This window comes from Manis javanica, chromosome X (genome assembly GCF_040802235.1).
Source record: "Manis javanica isolate MJ-LG chromosome X, MJ_LKY, whole genome shotgun sequence".
In the NCBI taxonomy this organism is placed as follows: domain Eukaryota; kingdom Metazoa; phylum Chordata; class Mammalia; order Pholidota; family Manidae; genus Manis; species Manis javanica.
Window position 1 is genome coordinate 118,412,487 of NC_133174.1, and position 13,738 is coordinate 118,426,224.

Sequence of the window (13,738 nt, forward strand, 5' to 3'; positions counted from 1 at the left end):
GCAGCATGTCAAATGCTCAGCAGGATTTTAAATGCTCACTACCTATTTTCTTTAACAACCAGGGCAAAGGCAGAGCTTCATCAGAGGTTGGGAGACTGGAAAACAGCTCTTGGGCATGAACATGAGGAAAAGCACGGAACAAACAAAGCACCTGTATGTTGGTAGCAGGAGGCGGTGTGTGGTAGTGGGAACAATTGTACTGCTGCTGGCTCTTAACACCTCTATGACCTGGCTTTCATCACATTATGTCTGGGTACTGTTCCTTTGTGAAATGAGAAAAGCAGCATTAAGTGGAAAGAGCATGGGTTTTGGAGTTGGAATTAGGTTTGAATACTGGCTCTGCCACTAACTGTGTGACTGGGCAAATTATGTGTGATTGACCATTACCTTCCCTTTAAAAATAAGTATAATGCCCACCTTGCAGCAGACTTTTGAGGATTAATATCCATATGATAATTCAGGTAAAGTGTCCATACGTGGTGGGAGCTCAGTGAGGGTTGTTGTCCCTCTGCCATCAGTAAATGGAAGGTATTGGGTTAATTTACCTGTGGTACCTCCTCCTGCTCATTATTTGATAATTTGACTTTAAAATGTGCTCTCCTATAATTCATGGCTTGAAATGCTTCAATTTTGAGGAAAGTCAGAATGTACAATGCATGTTCACATTGTGGGCTTTCTGGAGAGTTTTCAGCCCAAGTGTAGCCATTAAACAGAAATAAAGTATAATGCTGGCATTTGTAGTCAAGGCAACCATGAATCTTAGAGTGCAACGATGTTATTATCAGGAATTTCTAAATCTGTTAATAGAGAAGCACATTTCAGTGGGGTTTGGTGTTGTGCAATTGAGCACAAATATATAATCAGAACTCTCAAGACAAGGAGGAACATGTTTCCTCTTTACTGATACATAATAAATATGCTAAGAAGTATAACATTTTATCAAGAGGCTTAAAGATATAATTTCTTTTGAAGGACACAAAAGCTGGTATCAAAGGAAGGATCACCCATATGGTAGAAAATGTAGAGTTCATAAAGGTAATAATTTATTACTCAAAAGCACAATAAGGATAATACTTGTTATTCTAGACCAGTGCTGCTCCATAGGCTGTGCACCCCATTGGCGGGCTGAGTTGTGACCAGCATTAGAGAAATAAACAGAATAGGAAATATCAAAGTGCATAGCTCACTACAAGAGTAATGTCTGGGGAAACTTTTGTTATGTACATATATGTGTACCGAATCATGAGGGACTATTTATTTCTTCCTGAGGACCATGGTCAAAAAATTTGCAAGCCATTACTCTATATGATGGTATCAAAGGGCAGTATAATCAGATCTGTGTCTTAAAAAAAAAAAGCACTTGGTGTATTTCAGTGCCACAAAAGAGCCGCAGCTTAAATTCTGCCACCAAAAAACAGAACAAAACAAAATCTATCCAGGTCGTAATTGTCAGGCCATCACCTTTAAGTTATTACTTAACTGAGCAATATGCATAAATACTTCTAAAACAAACAGCTTTTTAAGAGTCCTGTTTGAGTGTGCAGAGTAGTATGCAGCACTCCAGTGGGGCTATCACAAATTTAGTTTTGAAAATCCCCTTACAGAAACCAATAACATCTCTGTCCTTAATGGCTCTTTAGCAGAGTCTCAGCACGGACTACCAGCCTTGTCAAATATCATTCAATTGCAGGATCATTCAGAATGTTTAAAAAAAATAAGAAAAGAGAGAAACTAGCAGAACAAATGAACTCCCAGATGAGATCACAAAATGGCACACACTCTAAGCATGAAAGGAATAGAGTGATAATTTGGGGAATCTGACCAAGCAGATTGAGGGTGGTGGCCACCTACGACGGACAAATAAGACTTGCCCCACATCTGTTACAGTAAAAAGCTGCTGAGGATGGTTACCAGTGAGTTATACTGCAAAACTTCATTTTAAACGTTTTATGCTCTTAGCGGATCATCCCAAAATGAAGTACCCCATAAAACCATGGTAGGTGACCTTCTGAGTCCTTATATTCTAAATGAAAATCCCTGTAAGTTTGATAATTGACTCTGGTTAGTATTTGGGTTAATGTTCAATTTTACTAAAGCTATGACTTTTTAATTGCAGAAAAAGTTGTTTCCTAACTATAAAGGGGTTACATTTGCTTTAAGTATTTTATGATTATGAATTCACCACCACTTTTGTTTTGCTGAGTTAACACTTAAACTAAATGGATGAGGTCCAGGCCATTCACATTCAGTGTTTTCAGTAGCGTCACTGAGAGAAAATTTGCACACCAAAAAATTCACCAATGTAAGTATACAATTAATGATTTTAGTAAATTTAGAGTTGTGCAACCATTGCCACAGTCCAGTTTTGGAACATTCCCATCACCCCAACAGTTCCCTCATGCTCATTTGTAGTTAATGCTGACAGGGCTGGAAATAGGGTGAGGCAAGTGAACCATCTGACCCATGCACAAAATGTAAGGGGGTGCCAAAATCTTATTAATCAAGATAAATAGCATTTTCGTGGGCTATTTTATAAAATCAAAATTAATGCAAAAAATTCATGATGAACAAAATGTCAAAATTTAAATAAAAGCTACATGTGATCATTGCACTTGTTCTACTCAGCCTCACTTGCTTCACCCTAATCCTGGTCCTGATTAGCCCCTCTCTGCTCCCTCCAAGCCCCACAAACCACTAATGTACTTCCTGTCTCGATTTGCCTATTCTGAACAAATGGAAAATTACAATATGGGATATTCAATAAATGGAATTCAGTAAATGCAGTCATTTAATATGTGGCCTTCTGTGCCTGACTTCTTTAATTTAGTATGTTTTCAAAGTTCATCCACATTGTAGCATGTGTCAGTAGTCTGTTCTTTTTAATTGCTGAGTAGTATTCCATTGCATGGATATGCCATATTTGTTTGCTCATTCACTTGCTGATGGATATTTGGGTTTCCACTTTGTGGCTATTATAAATAAGGCTCCTATGAACATTTGTGTATATAGGAACACCTTGTTTTATTGTGCTTCACTTTATTGCACTTGCAGATATTGCATTTTTTTGCAAATTGAAGGTTTGTGGCAACCCTTCAACAAATAAGCCCACTCGTGCCATTTTACCAATAGGATTTGCTCACTTTGTGTCTCTGCGTCACATTTTGTTAATTATCACACTTAAAACTTTTTCATTATTATTATACTCATTACGGTGATCTGTGATCTTTGATGTTACTATTGTAACTGGGTGATGCCATGAATTGTACCTGTCCAAGATGACAAACTTAATCAGTAAATGTTACGTGTGTTCTGACTGCTCCACCAGCCAGCCATTCTCCTTTCTCTCTCCCTCTCCTTGAGTCCCTCAATTGCCTAACACACAATAATATTGAAATTAGGTCAATTTGTAACCCTACAATGGCCTCTAGGTGTTCAAATGAGAGGAAGAGTCACATGTCTCTCACTTTGAATCCAAAGCTAGAAATGATTAAACTTAGTGAGGAGGGCATGTGAAAAGCTGAGACAGGCCTAAAGCTAGGCCTCTTGTGCCAAATGGTTAGCCAAGTTGTGAATGTAAAGGAAACGTTCTGGAAGGAAATTAAATGTGCTACTCCAATGAACAGGCAAATGATAAAGTGAAACAGCCTTACTGCTGACGTGGAGGAAGTTTAATGGTTTGGGTGGAAGATCAAACTAGCCATAACATTCCCTTAAGCCAAAGCCTCATCCAGAGCAGGGCCCTAACTCTCTTCAATTCTATGAAGGCTGAGAGAGGTGAGGAAGCTACAGAAGAAAATCTGGGAGCTAGCAGACACTGGTTCATGAGGTGTAAGGAAAGAAGCCAACTCAGTAACATAAGAGGGCAAGGGTGAGGCAGCAAGTGCTGATGGAGAAGCTGCAGCAAGTTATCCAGAAGATCTGGCTGAGATTATGAATGAAGGCAGTTACACTAAAAAATAAATTTTCATTGTAAATGAAACAGCCTTCTATTGGAAGAAGATGCCACCTGGGACTTTCATAGCTAGAAAGAAGTCCATGCCTGGCTTTAAAGCTTCAAAGGACAAGCTGACTCTTTTGTCAGGGGCCAATGCAGCTGGTGACTTTAAGTTGAAGCCAAAGCTCAATTTACCATTCAGAAGATCCTAGGATCCTTAAGAATTATGTTACATCTGCTCTGCCTGTGCTCTATAAATGAAACAACAAAGCAAAGATGACAGCACATCTGTTTACAGCATGGTTTACTGAATATTTTAAGCCCACTGTTGAGACCTGCTGCTCAGAAAAAAAAAATATTCCTTTCAACATGTGATTCATTGACAATACACCTGGTCACCCAAGAACTCTGATAGGGAGATGAATGTTTCATCTCTGCTAACACAACATCCATTCAGCAGTCCACGATGAAGGTGTACTTTTGATTTTCAAGTCTTATTATTTAAGAAATCCACTTTATAAGGCTTTTGTTGCCATAGGTCATGATTCCTCTGATGGACCTAGGCAAAATCAATCGAAAACCTTTTGGAAAGGATTCCCTATTCTATATGCCATCAAGAAGATTCATGATTAATGGAAAGAGGTCAAAATATCAACATTCACAGGAGTTTGGAAGAAGTTGATTCCAACCCTCATGGATGCCTTTGAGGAGTTCAAGACTTCAACAGAGGAAGTCACTGCAGACGTAATATCAATAGCAAGAGAACTAGAATTAGAAGTGGAGCCCAAAGATAGGACTCAATTGCTGCAATCTCATGATAAAACTTTAACAGAGGAGGAGTTTGCTCCTTATGGATGAGCAAAGAAAGTGGTTTCTTGAGATGGAAACTACTCCGGTGAGGATGCTGTGAAGACTGCTGAAATGACAGCAAAAGGTTTAAAATATTACATACACTTAGCTGATAAAAGCAGCAGCAGGTTTGAGAGGACTGACTCCAATTTGGAAGAAGTTCTACGGTGGGTAAAATGATGTTAAACAGCATTGCCTGCTACAGACAATAGTTTGTGAAAGAAGAATCAATCAATGTGGCAAACTTCACCGTTGTCTCATTGTAAGAAATTGCTACAGCCACCTCAGCCTTCAGCAATCACCATCCCAATCCATCAGCAGCCATCAACATCAAGGCAAGACCCTCCACCAGCAAAAAGATTACAACTCGCTGAAAGCTTAGATGGTGGTTAGCATTTTATAGCATGAAGTATTTTTTATATAAGGTATTTACATTTTTTATACATGATGCTATTGCACATTTAATAGACTGCAGTATAGTGTAAAGATAAATGTTAAATGCCCTGGGAAGCCAAAAAATTCATTTGACTTGCTTTTTTTGTGATATTCCCTTTATTGCAGTGGTCTGGCACTGAATCCGCACACCTTCAAGGCATGCCTGTGAGTCTTTGAGGGGATACACGTTTTCTTCCCTCTTAGGTAAATAACTAAGAGTGGAATTGCTGTGTCATATTTCGAGTGTCTAAGAAACTGCCAAACTATTTTCCAATTTGGCTGTAACATTTTGCATTCACACTATGAATGGATGAGAAGTATAGTCATTCTATATTCTTGTCACCACTTGGTATTGTCTTTTTTACTATGGCCACTGTAGAGGGTGTGTAGAGGTATCTAATTGTGATGTTAATTTGCACATTACTGATGACTTATGATGTTGAACATGTGAATATTAGCCATTTGTATATCTCCTCTAGGGAAATGCCTATTCAGATCTTCTGCCCTTTAAAAATTTGGGTTGTCTTCTTTTTATTGAGTTGCAAGAGATATTTATATATTCTGGATATAAATCCTCTGTCAGATGTATGATTTGCTAATATTTTCTCCCCATCTGTGGCTTGTCTTTTCATTCTCTTAATGATGTCTTTTGAAATGCAAAAGTCTTGAATTTTGATGAAGTCCAGTGTATCATTTTTTTAAAAAGGGACTGTGATTTTTGTGTTTTGAAAACTTTCTGTCCAATCCAAAGTCACACAGACTTCCTCCTGTATTTTCTTATAGAATTTTTACAGTTTTAATTATACAATTTAGTGAGATACTGCAATGAATAGTCAAGTAGTCTGACAGCAAAATGAAAAGGAGGACACCGAAAGGGGAAGTAGGAGGGTTTTAAAGAAGAGTTCTGTCTTCTTTCTGATTTTTTCTAGATCCAATATCTGGGCAAATGAGAAAGTGTTTTAGTTCAATTAATGAGGAAACAATGCCTGTTTGATTTGATCAAGATTTAGTATTAGCTTAATCTGAATAATATTAATATTACCTGGTAATATTGCCTTTATCCAGAGTTTAAATGTTTGCTATACGTGTATAAATGTACATCACCATAGAAATGTATGAAGGACATTAAAAGCAACACAACTCACTCATTTCACGGATGCAGACAAACAGAATGGCTTGATGATAATTTGCCATTGGATGGAATGCTGAATGAAAGAAATCTGGACTTGAGATGGGTGGACACTAGATGAACATGAATGGATCATGGCCATAAAATGCAAGGAGGTATTGGGTATGACATAGAAACGAACCTTGGAGAAATATCACATCCTTGCTGCATAAAGGCACCCAAGGAAAACCACAGACTGTTAAATATTCCAAATTCATTTGGAGGATCAGGAGGACTTTGTGGGTCACGAGGTTCTTCATTGTTGTCTTCTAAGTGCCACTCATAAGGGCTGAATCTGCTGACCAGGAAAAGAACGACGCTGACTCCAATGTAAGCAAAGACGATGCACATCCAGATTTCATAAGCCAGGGGATCCAGGAACGAGAACACGCCTGGCTTTGATTTCTGAGGCTTCTTTATCATGATGGAGATGCCCAGGCTCATAAATGGCTTTGAGAAATCTATGACTTCTTCACGGACCAGCGTTATAGTGAGTGGAGCAACAGCTATATCGGCTCTCTGGAAACAAAACAAAACAAATTATTTTCCCTTTTAGAGACAGTATTTCCATCAGTCATTCGCCACTTATTATACCTGTTTGGTAGAAACATAAAATCTTAAATCACTACAGCCAATTGCCCTGTCAGTGCTTTGGTTATCAAAATAGTAGCAGTCAATGGGTTCTAAAATGTTTAACTTGATGGTAAGTCAAGGAAGGGACACAGGCTGGCCTTTTGTCCTCTGAGACCTACTGGCTTAAGGCAAATGACACAGTGTTCCTTTCCTAAATTTCTTTTTGCTACCTTGCCCCTCAACTTGTACTCCCTTGTGTCATATCACTGTTTAACTCTCATTTTCTTATTTTAATCTTCATGCTTTTATGTCTTATTCCCTTCACTTATGCGACTAGAATTTCTTGTGGGGCAAGATAGTCATCTTCACTTCTTATATGTGCCCCTTCCCCACCATGAGGTGCAACACAGAACTATAGTACTCAGTTTAATGCTTGAGTGTTTGCTATTATTCTGGAAATCTTTTTTTCAGAGTATGTCTACTAAAACATAGGTTGCTTGAAGACAGGGACTTAGTCTTCAATTTTGCTGTCTATCACTGCAGCAGATCATAACTAAAGAAACTATAGATGCCTAAAATATAAGTTGTTGATTATTGAATATGAGATATGCAAACATGAAAGAATTCTGCATGGGCATTAAGAAGGATAAAGCAGTTCCTAGGTTACATGTAAGTTTATATAGTAAGCCATCATTTCTAGTGATAAATATCAGTGTAGCACTCACATGTATTGGACCAATAAAATAAATGTCTCAGTGGTGTATTGCATAATTAGCTCAGGCACAGGCAGGCAATAAATTTATATTAATCCCATGAAAAAACGCACTAGGAATTTCTGTACTGATTTCTTTTGTCTTCTACAATTATTCCTTTACAAATAATAGAAGGTTTTAGTCTGGAGGCAGGCCTTAAAGTGCACCTAGTAAAGGGCTTCTAAGGAAAGGCTTTTGGATGGTGTATCAGATATGAAGTGAAAACATCAATTTTGATAACCATTTGTTTCTGTTAGATAGAACTGTGCCTGCCTTAATGTCCCTGCCAGTGGGAAGAGGTGGAGGAAGAATGATGAAGTCTAAGATAGAGTATGTGTTCTCAGAGAAACGATGTTTTACTACCTTGAATTACATACAATGACTCAAACTGGTGAAGAAACACTCCTTAATTAATTTAAGGGGAAATGCACATAATAAACAGCCAGCTAACATTTATCTAGTGCTTACTCTATGTGAGGCACTGTGCTAAGCACCTTATATATATATTATCTCATTTAATTTTCACAGCAACCTGGAGGTTGGTACATGATCATTTGCATGTTTGAGAAGGAGATACTGAAGTGCTGACAGGCTGGGGTTAGAACTCTGGTCTTCAGATTCCAGAGCTCACTCTCTTAAGCACCATAATGTTCTAACTCCACAGGCACTTTCAGGTTTCTACTATATGCTACTTTTCTGTACAATAATCAACCTCAGCCAACCCTTCTCAGGTTCATTCCAGTGCATATTTGAGTGCCTATGCTCTGTCAAGCACTATTCTTGGTACTAGGGATGAAGCAGTGAGCAAGACAGACAAAACAGACAAAAAGCCTTATGCTTATGGAGAATATCCTGTATCTCAGTGGCAGCTAAAGAAAGTGTGAACTTACTGAAGCCAACAGCCTGCTGAGCAGATCTACCTTGATGGCTCACTACCATCTCAAACTCCCATTTCTAAAATTAAATCTATCACCTTCACCCTAAGTTGATTCTCCTCTAAATCTGTAAGTGATGCTCATTCCAAACTTCTCCCAGTCCCTAATCCTCACCAGTCCTACCTTCCCTGCAGACCATCTGGCCTCTTTACGGAGAAGATGGAGGCCATCTGATATGAGCTCTATCACCTCAGTGTCCTTCTCTTTCTCAACACATTGCTGTATCTTCATCCTTTCTCTCTTTCCCATTTCATAGACAATGAACTCCTTCTAAGATTTAATCCATTTGTTCCTTGCATCCATATTGCCTCTTCTTCAAATTCAGCTCCATTTGTTTCCTTTCACTGATTTTCCCTTCTCACTCTATTCCGGTGGTTCTTGGCATGTGTTTCCTGGACTAGCAGCATTAGAGTAACCTGGGAACTTGTTGGAATGTATGGAATAAGAAACTCTGCGGGGGTGGGGGTGGGGGTGTGGGGCCAGGTGGCCCTCCAGGTGATTCTAATGCTTGCTGTAACTTGAAAGCCAGTGATTGATCTTAGTCCCTTAAAATCACACTCAGGCAGTTGGGTTTACTGAGGAACAAAGATGAAACAAAACACAGCCCTCCCACCTTCTTCTGATGTTGCTACCCTCTTAACCATATGACAAGTCTCCCTATCACCACCAATCTTGAAAAAATACACCTTTTACTAGCTCTTGATTTTAACACCACTTTTTCCTTCTGTACTTGTGATCTAACTTCCATTCCCTCCAGTTAACTGAAAGTGCTTTCTGAAGTATATATTTGGTTACCAAATTCAAAGACCCGCCTTCAGATATCAACTCATGTGATACCACAGGCCTTCTGCACTCTGTACCCTCTTTCTCTGGCTCTCTGGTACTGAAGGCTATGGGTTCTCCTCACATTTCTCTGAATGTTCCTTCTCTGGCTTTACTTCCTAGTTTTTTCAATCAAGATGTACCTCTGTGCCCCCAGAGTCTATTCATGGGGCTTGGCTTAGGAGATACTCAGTAAAGGTGTGTGGAATCAGCAAGTTTCCTTTAAGGTTCTGTCCTTCACTTTCTCCCTCAGTACTATTCCCTATGGCTTCAACCATCCCCTCTTTGCAGCTAAGTCCTAAATAACCAGTTCCACATTTCTAACTGGAGGGCAGCCAAAGACAAATTTTATCTATTTTACCTTTTTGCTTGGGGCCAGCCCTAGTCATAGAAACAAAAGCTACTGAGAAGAATGGAATTAGCCAGAAATCTAGTGGGGTATTTTGGCACAGAGGGTCTTAATCAGCTAGAAAGAGTCTTGTCATGCCAAGAGAATACAGAGCCATGTTCTATCCTTACCAACATGTTTCTGCCTCCTGCTCAGAACATGCAAATGCCCATCTAGTATCATTTCCCATTTGATCTTATTTGAATTTAATTACTTAATTTGACTATCTTTTTGATCTTTTAATCTAAATAATTGATAGTGCTAAGAGCAATTGCCATTCTTTTTTTTTGGATGGAATAAGGGACATTTGTGTGAGATAATCACTTTGGACTGAATTTAGGGGAATTGGGCTCTTTTTCAAGCACGTAAAGAAAGGAGTTTGAGAATCTTGACACCCTTTAAGAGAAAAAAATGAACTCAGTAACTGGAACAGCTACCAGATGATAGGCACAGCTAAATACGAACAAGAGGTGGCTAGAGAGACAAAGCGGGACTCCCTTCTCTGGTTCCTGGGAACATGTAGCAAAGGAACAGATTCACAAAGGAAACCATTTCTAGTTTGAAGTACTTGTGAAGTCACACAAGACAACAGGAAGAACCTGCTCCTCCCAGGCACTTGCCTTTTGTCCTCAGCCTGGCTTTTCTACCTTTTCTGAATTGTTTCTTTCCAAGGAGCTTTTTCAAAGAAAGTGGAGACTGTGTTTTGGAGAGTGCTCCCTCAATGAAGAGCAGCATTAAATCTGGGCTCAGTTAAGCCTCATGGATGCAGACCAGGCTCCAAAATGGGAATTCCCATACTGAACCTTAAAAACAACCTATTACAGACAGAAAAAGACAGCAAATAGCAACTAGCAGGTGGAAGAAGTCTCAACCTACGTAAGGGAACAGAGCTACCGATCAAGCCTCAAAGGATGGCCAGCTCGGCAGGGGACTTAGCACCCCTCCCATCTCTGGTGTGCTTGGTGAGACCAAAGCAGCAGAGCTGTCATATCAGCTCAGGCCAGCCTCGGAGAAATCTCTGCCCTCTGCCACCACTACCCACTGCTCCATAAGAAAAGAATGTTGTGATGGTTGGTGTGGAGAAAATAGAAGTGCCTATGGCCAGGATTCTCACCTGACCTTAACTACTCCATGTTATAATTGGCCTACTGCTAGGCTACTGCTTGCACACCCATAGGGAATAAGCTATTATTGACTGAGTCACTATATAAAGAGCTCTGCTCAGTGCCCTGGGCAGAGGCAGAGATGGAGGAGGATTACAGATCTGCAGACTGCTGGATTCAAGTGCTCGACCTACCATTGGGAAAATAAAGCTGGGTAATAAACCCTTTTACCCCAAGAATGTTCCATTGTCATTCCTCAGTCTCATTGAATGCATAGTGAACTTGCCTGGGACTGAAACCCTCAGGCAAGACAGTTGGTTATTTCAGAGCCCAAGATCTGCTTGGCATAATGTCTGTGGAGCAATCAACATGATTACTGAAGGAAATAGGAGAAGCAGATAAGTAGTGTCAGAAAACACCTACTTGTCTTTCCGGGCACTGTCAGAGCCTGCAGATGAATGAAGAGGTCATTTTCAAGGCAAGTTAAAGATTTAGGAGGCCAACAGGGACGGAAAAAGCGAGAAAGGCGACCTCCCACGTACTACTCCTTCCTGGTCTCTGCTCCTTCTGAAAGCCAGCTGTGGTTGGGAGCAAGGCTAGGGAGCAGGGGAAATTCAGACTCAGTAATGAAGTGCCTAACTTGTGGTGTCCTGAAACAAGGCAGCAGCCTTTGTTCTCAAGCCTCTACCTGTGCTAGTACCCGCAGTAGGCAGGCCAGTTTCAGAAACTTAGATTGGTGAGAAGGTGGTTTGAGGGCGCTCCTGGTGATGGACAACAACCAGAAAGTGCAAAGAGCTCAGGGTGAGTTTGCTAGTGCTTTTGCTCTCATGTTGACTAGGTAAAGGATTTTAATCAAGCGGCTGAGTGGCGTTTGGGCTCAGTAAACACTCCAAATTAGGTTTGATTTTTCCACTCACCAGTGGCAAACACAGAGTAGATGCTTTATCAGAGGGGATTTAGCCTGAGGGTATTTATAATCCTTTTCAGAGGTGGGTTGCTAAAGTCATAAATTTCATAAAATTTAAAAACCAACAAACTCATACGGACAGGGATGATGTGCTTGAAGATGACAGGTTTAAGACAGAAATGACTCGTAGTTTAAATGTCCCTTGAAACTTGTTTTTGAGCTGAAAGGCTTATGTTATATCTTAAAGTATTTTCATCTGCTTATCTGATACGAAACTGGTAACTCACCTGGAGACTATGCATGAGCAGGAACTTGTCAGCCACCATTTTACAGCACTTTCTAAAAGCAAGGGGTGGGGGGATGCGAGGGAGGGGCTAGGCGACATACTGGTGTGTAATGTGTAAGATAGTATATGTTATCTGAGAGAAAAGGCTGACATGACCTGACCCCTTATCTCTGCATGAACCATGAGGTTCTGGTAGCCTTCCTTGGGCAGACATTTCCTTTGGAAAGTTTGAATGTGTTGGAGAAAGCAGTGTGGGAGAATCAAGCTGGACAATAGGAATGTAATTGCACACATTGGGGGACAGGACTTTGACAACTTCACTGGCTGCACTCTGTGGGGGTATTTACTGCCTGCAGTTGCTAGGATCTGGAGGAAGGTGTGAGGTCTATTTAAATCTGTGCAGCAACAAGCAGTGTCACAATGGGATCTCCTCGTCTCTTTATCCAGAACAGATGTCCCAGTCTGGAACTATTGGTTAGGGCTCCTTGTCCTTGGGGGGCTGAGAGAATTAAAGGTGAAGAAGAAGGAGTATCCTTGGAGTTGGGTAAAGGCCTTCTGAGACTATATTTGTTTGGAAATGTTTCCCCACCCTCTCTGCTCAGGATGGCAGACTTCCATGCGTCATCAGTGCTCCTTCCTGGAGTTCATATGCATCATTTGAAAAAGGGGCACTTTTATCAAACCATCAGCCCTTCCGCCACAGCCCAGTGTAATCACCCGAAGAATAGAAGAGATTATTTGGCATCTGTTACTGCACCCTTGCTTCTCTGCCTTTTAGCTGGAAGGACAGATCGACTTTCTGTCTCTCTTAATGGGAAATGAATCCATCTTAGGATGGTGACAACCTAAGAGATAATTTCTTCTAGGTAGAGAAATGTCAGTGTGAATAGCATCTATAAAATTGCCATTTGTCCCGGGGGTGTGAAGGAGTCTGAGGATGCCTGGGGGATGTGACCTGGAGTCAACCAACCTCCAATCCCATCTCCATCCTAAAGCCCTCTGCTCTCGTCTAGCCAGAGGTACCAATCTGGGCAGTAGTCTGTCTGGCGTTTCTAAGGCAACTTTCCTTCCCTACCCTCCCACATTTAGCCTTAGTTCTAAGTGTTGGGAACATAAGGGACATGGCAGCTGCCCACTGGGAGGTGTCCTTTTGTCAATTAGGACCTTAGTTTCCTTCTAGCTCTTTTCTTTAGTCTCTTTTTAAAGTTAGGTCATATCTCTTTTCAAAGGGCAGAAACCCCCAGCCATCTGCTTTGGATTTTCAAATATTTCAAGTGATGACTAAAGATGTGTATTACATTATCCTGGAGGCCACAGATAAGCAGGATGGGTATCTTGGATGGAAAAGCTCATAATCCAACTAGATTGTAAACCCCTTGGTTTTCTGGCTTACCCAAGGGGCAGTTCTAATGTCCAGTCTGGGTTGGTCCCCATATTTACCTATAAAAGGAATGAAAAGATAGGCTAAATGATGTCTAAGAGCCCTGCTCAAAAGATGTTTTGAAATGTCCTCTTAAACCACATGCTATTCGGGAACCATAAAAGCTTGTGGTCTGATATCCACATGAGCCACAGACAATTACCAC

General features: G+C 40.5%; 1 protein-coding gene across 9 annotated transcripts in view; it reads right to left on the minus strand.

Annotated features, from left to right (window-relative positions):
• GRIA3 (glutamate ionotropic receptor AMPA type subunit 3) overlaps positions 1–13,738 on the minus strand; it is a 258,425-nt gene that overhangs the window by 63,451 nt on the left and 181,236 nt on the right. For all 9 annotated transcript variants that reach the window (XR_005060543.2, XM_017649762.3, XM_017649765.3 and 6 more), the window contains one exon: positions 6,529–6,905. Coding sequence is in view for 8 of the 9 variants with exons in the window: in XM_017649762.3 (XP_017505251.1) it covers positions 6,529–6,905 (377 nt within the window). In the remaining variant the exon portion in view is untranslated. The remainder of the gene's footprint in view (positions 1–6,528; positions 6,906–13,738) is intronic.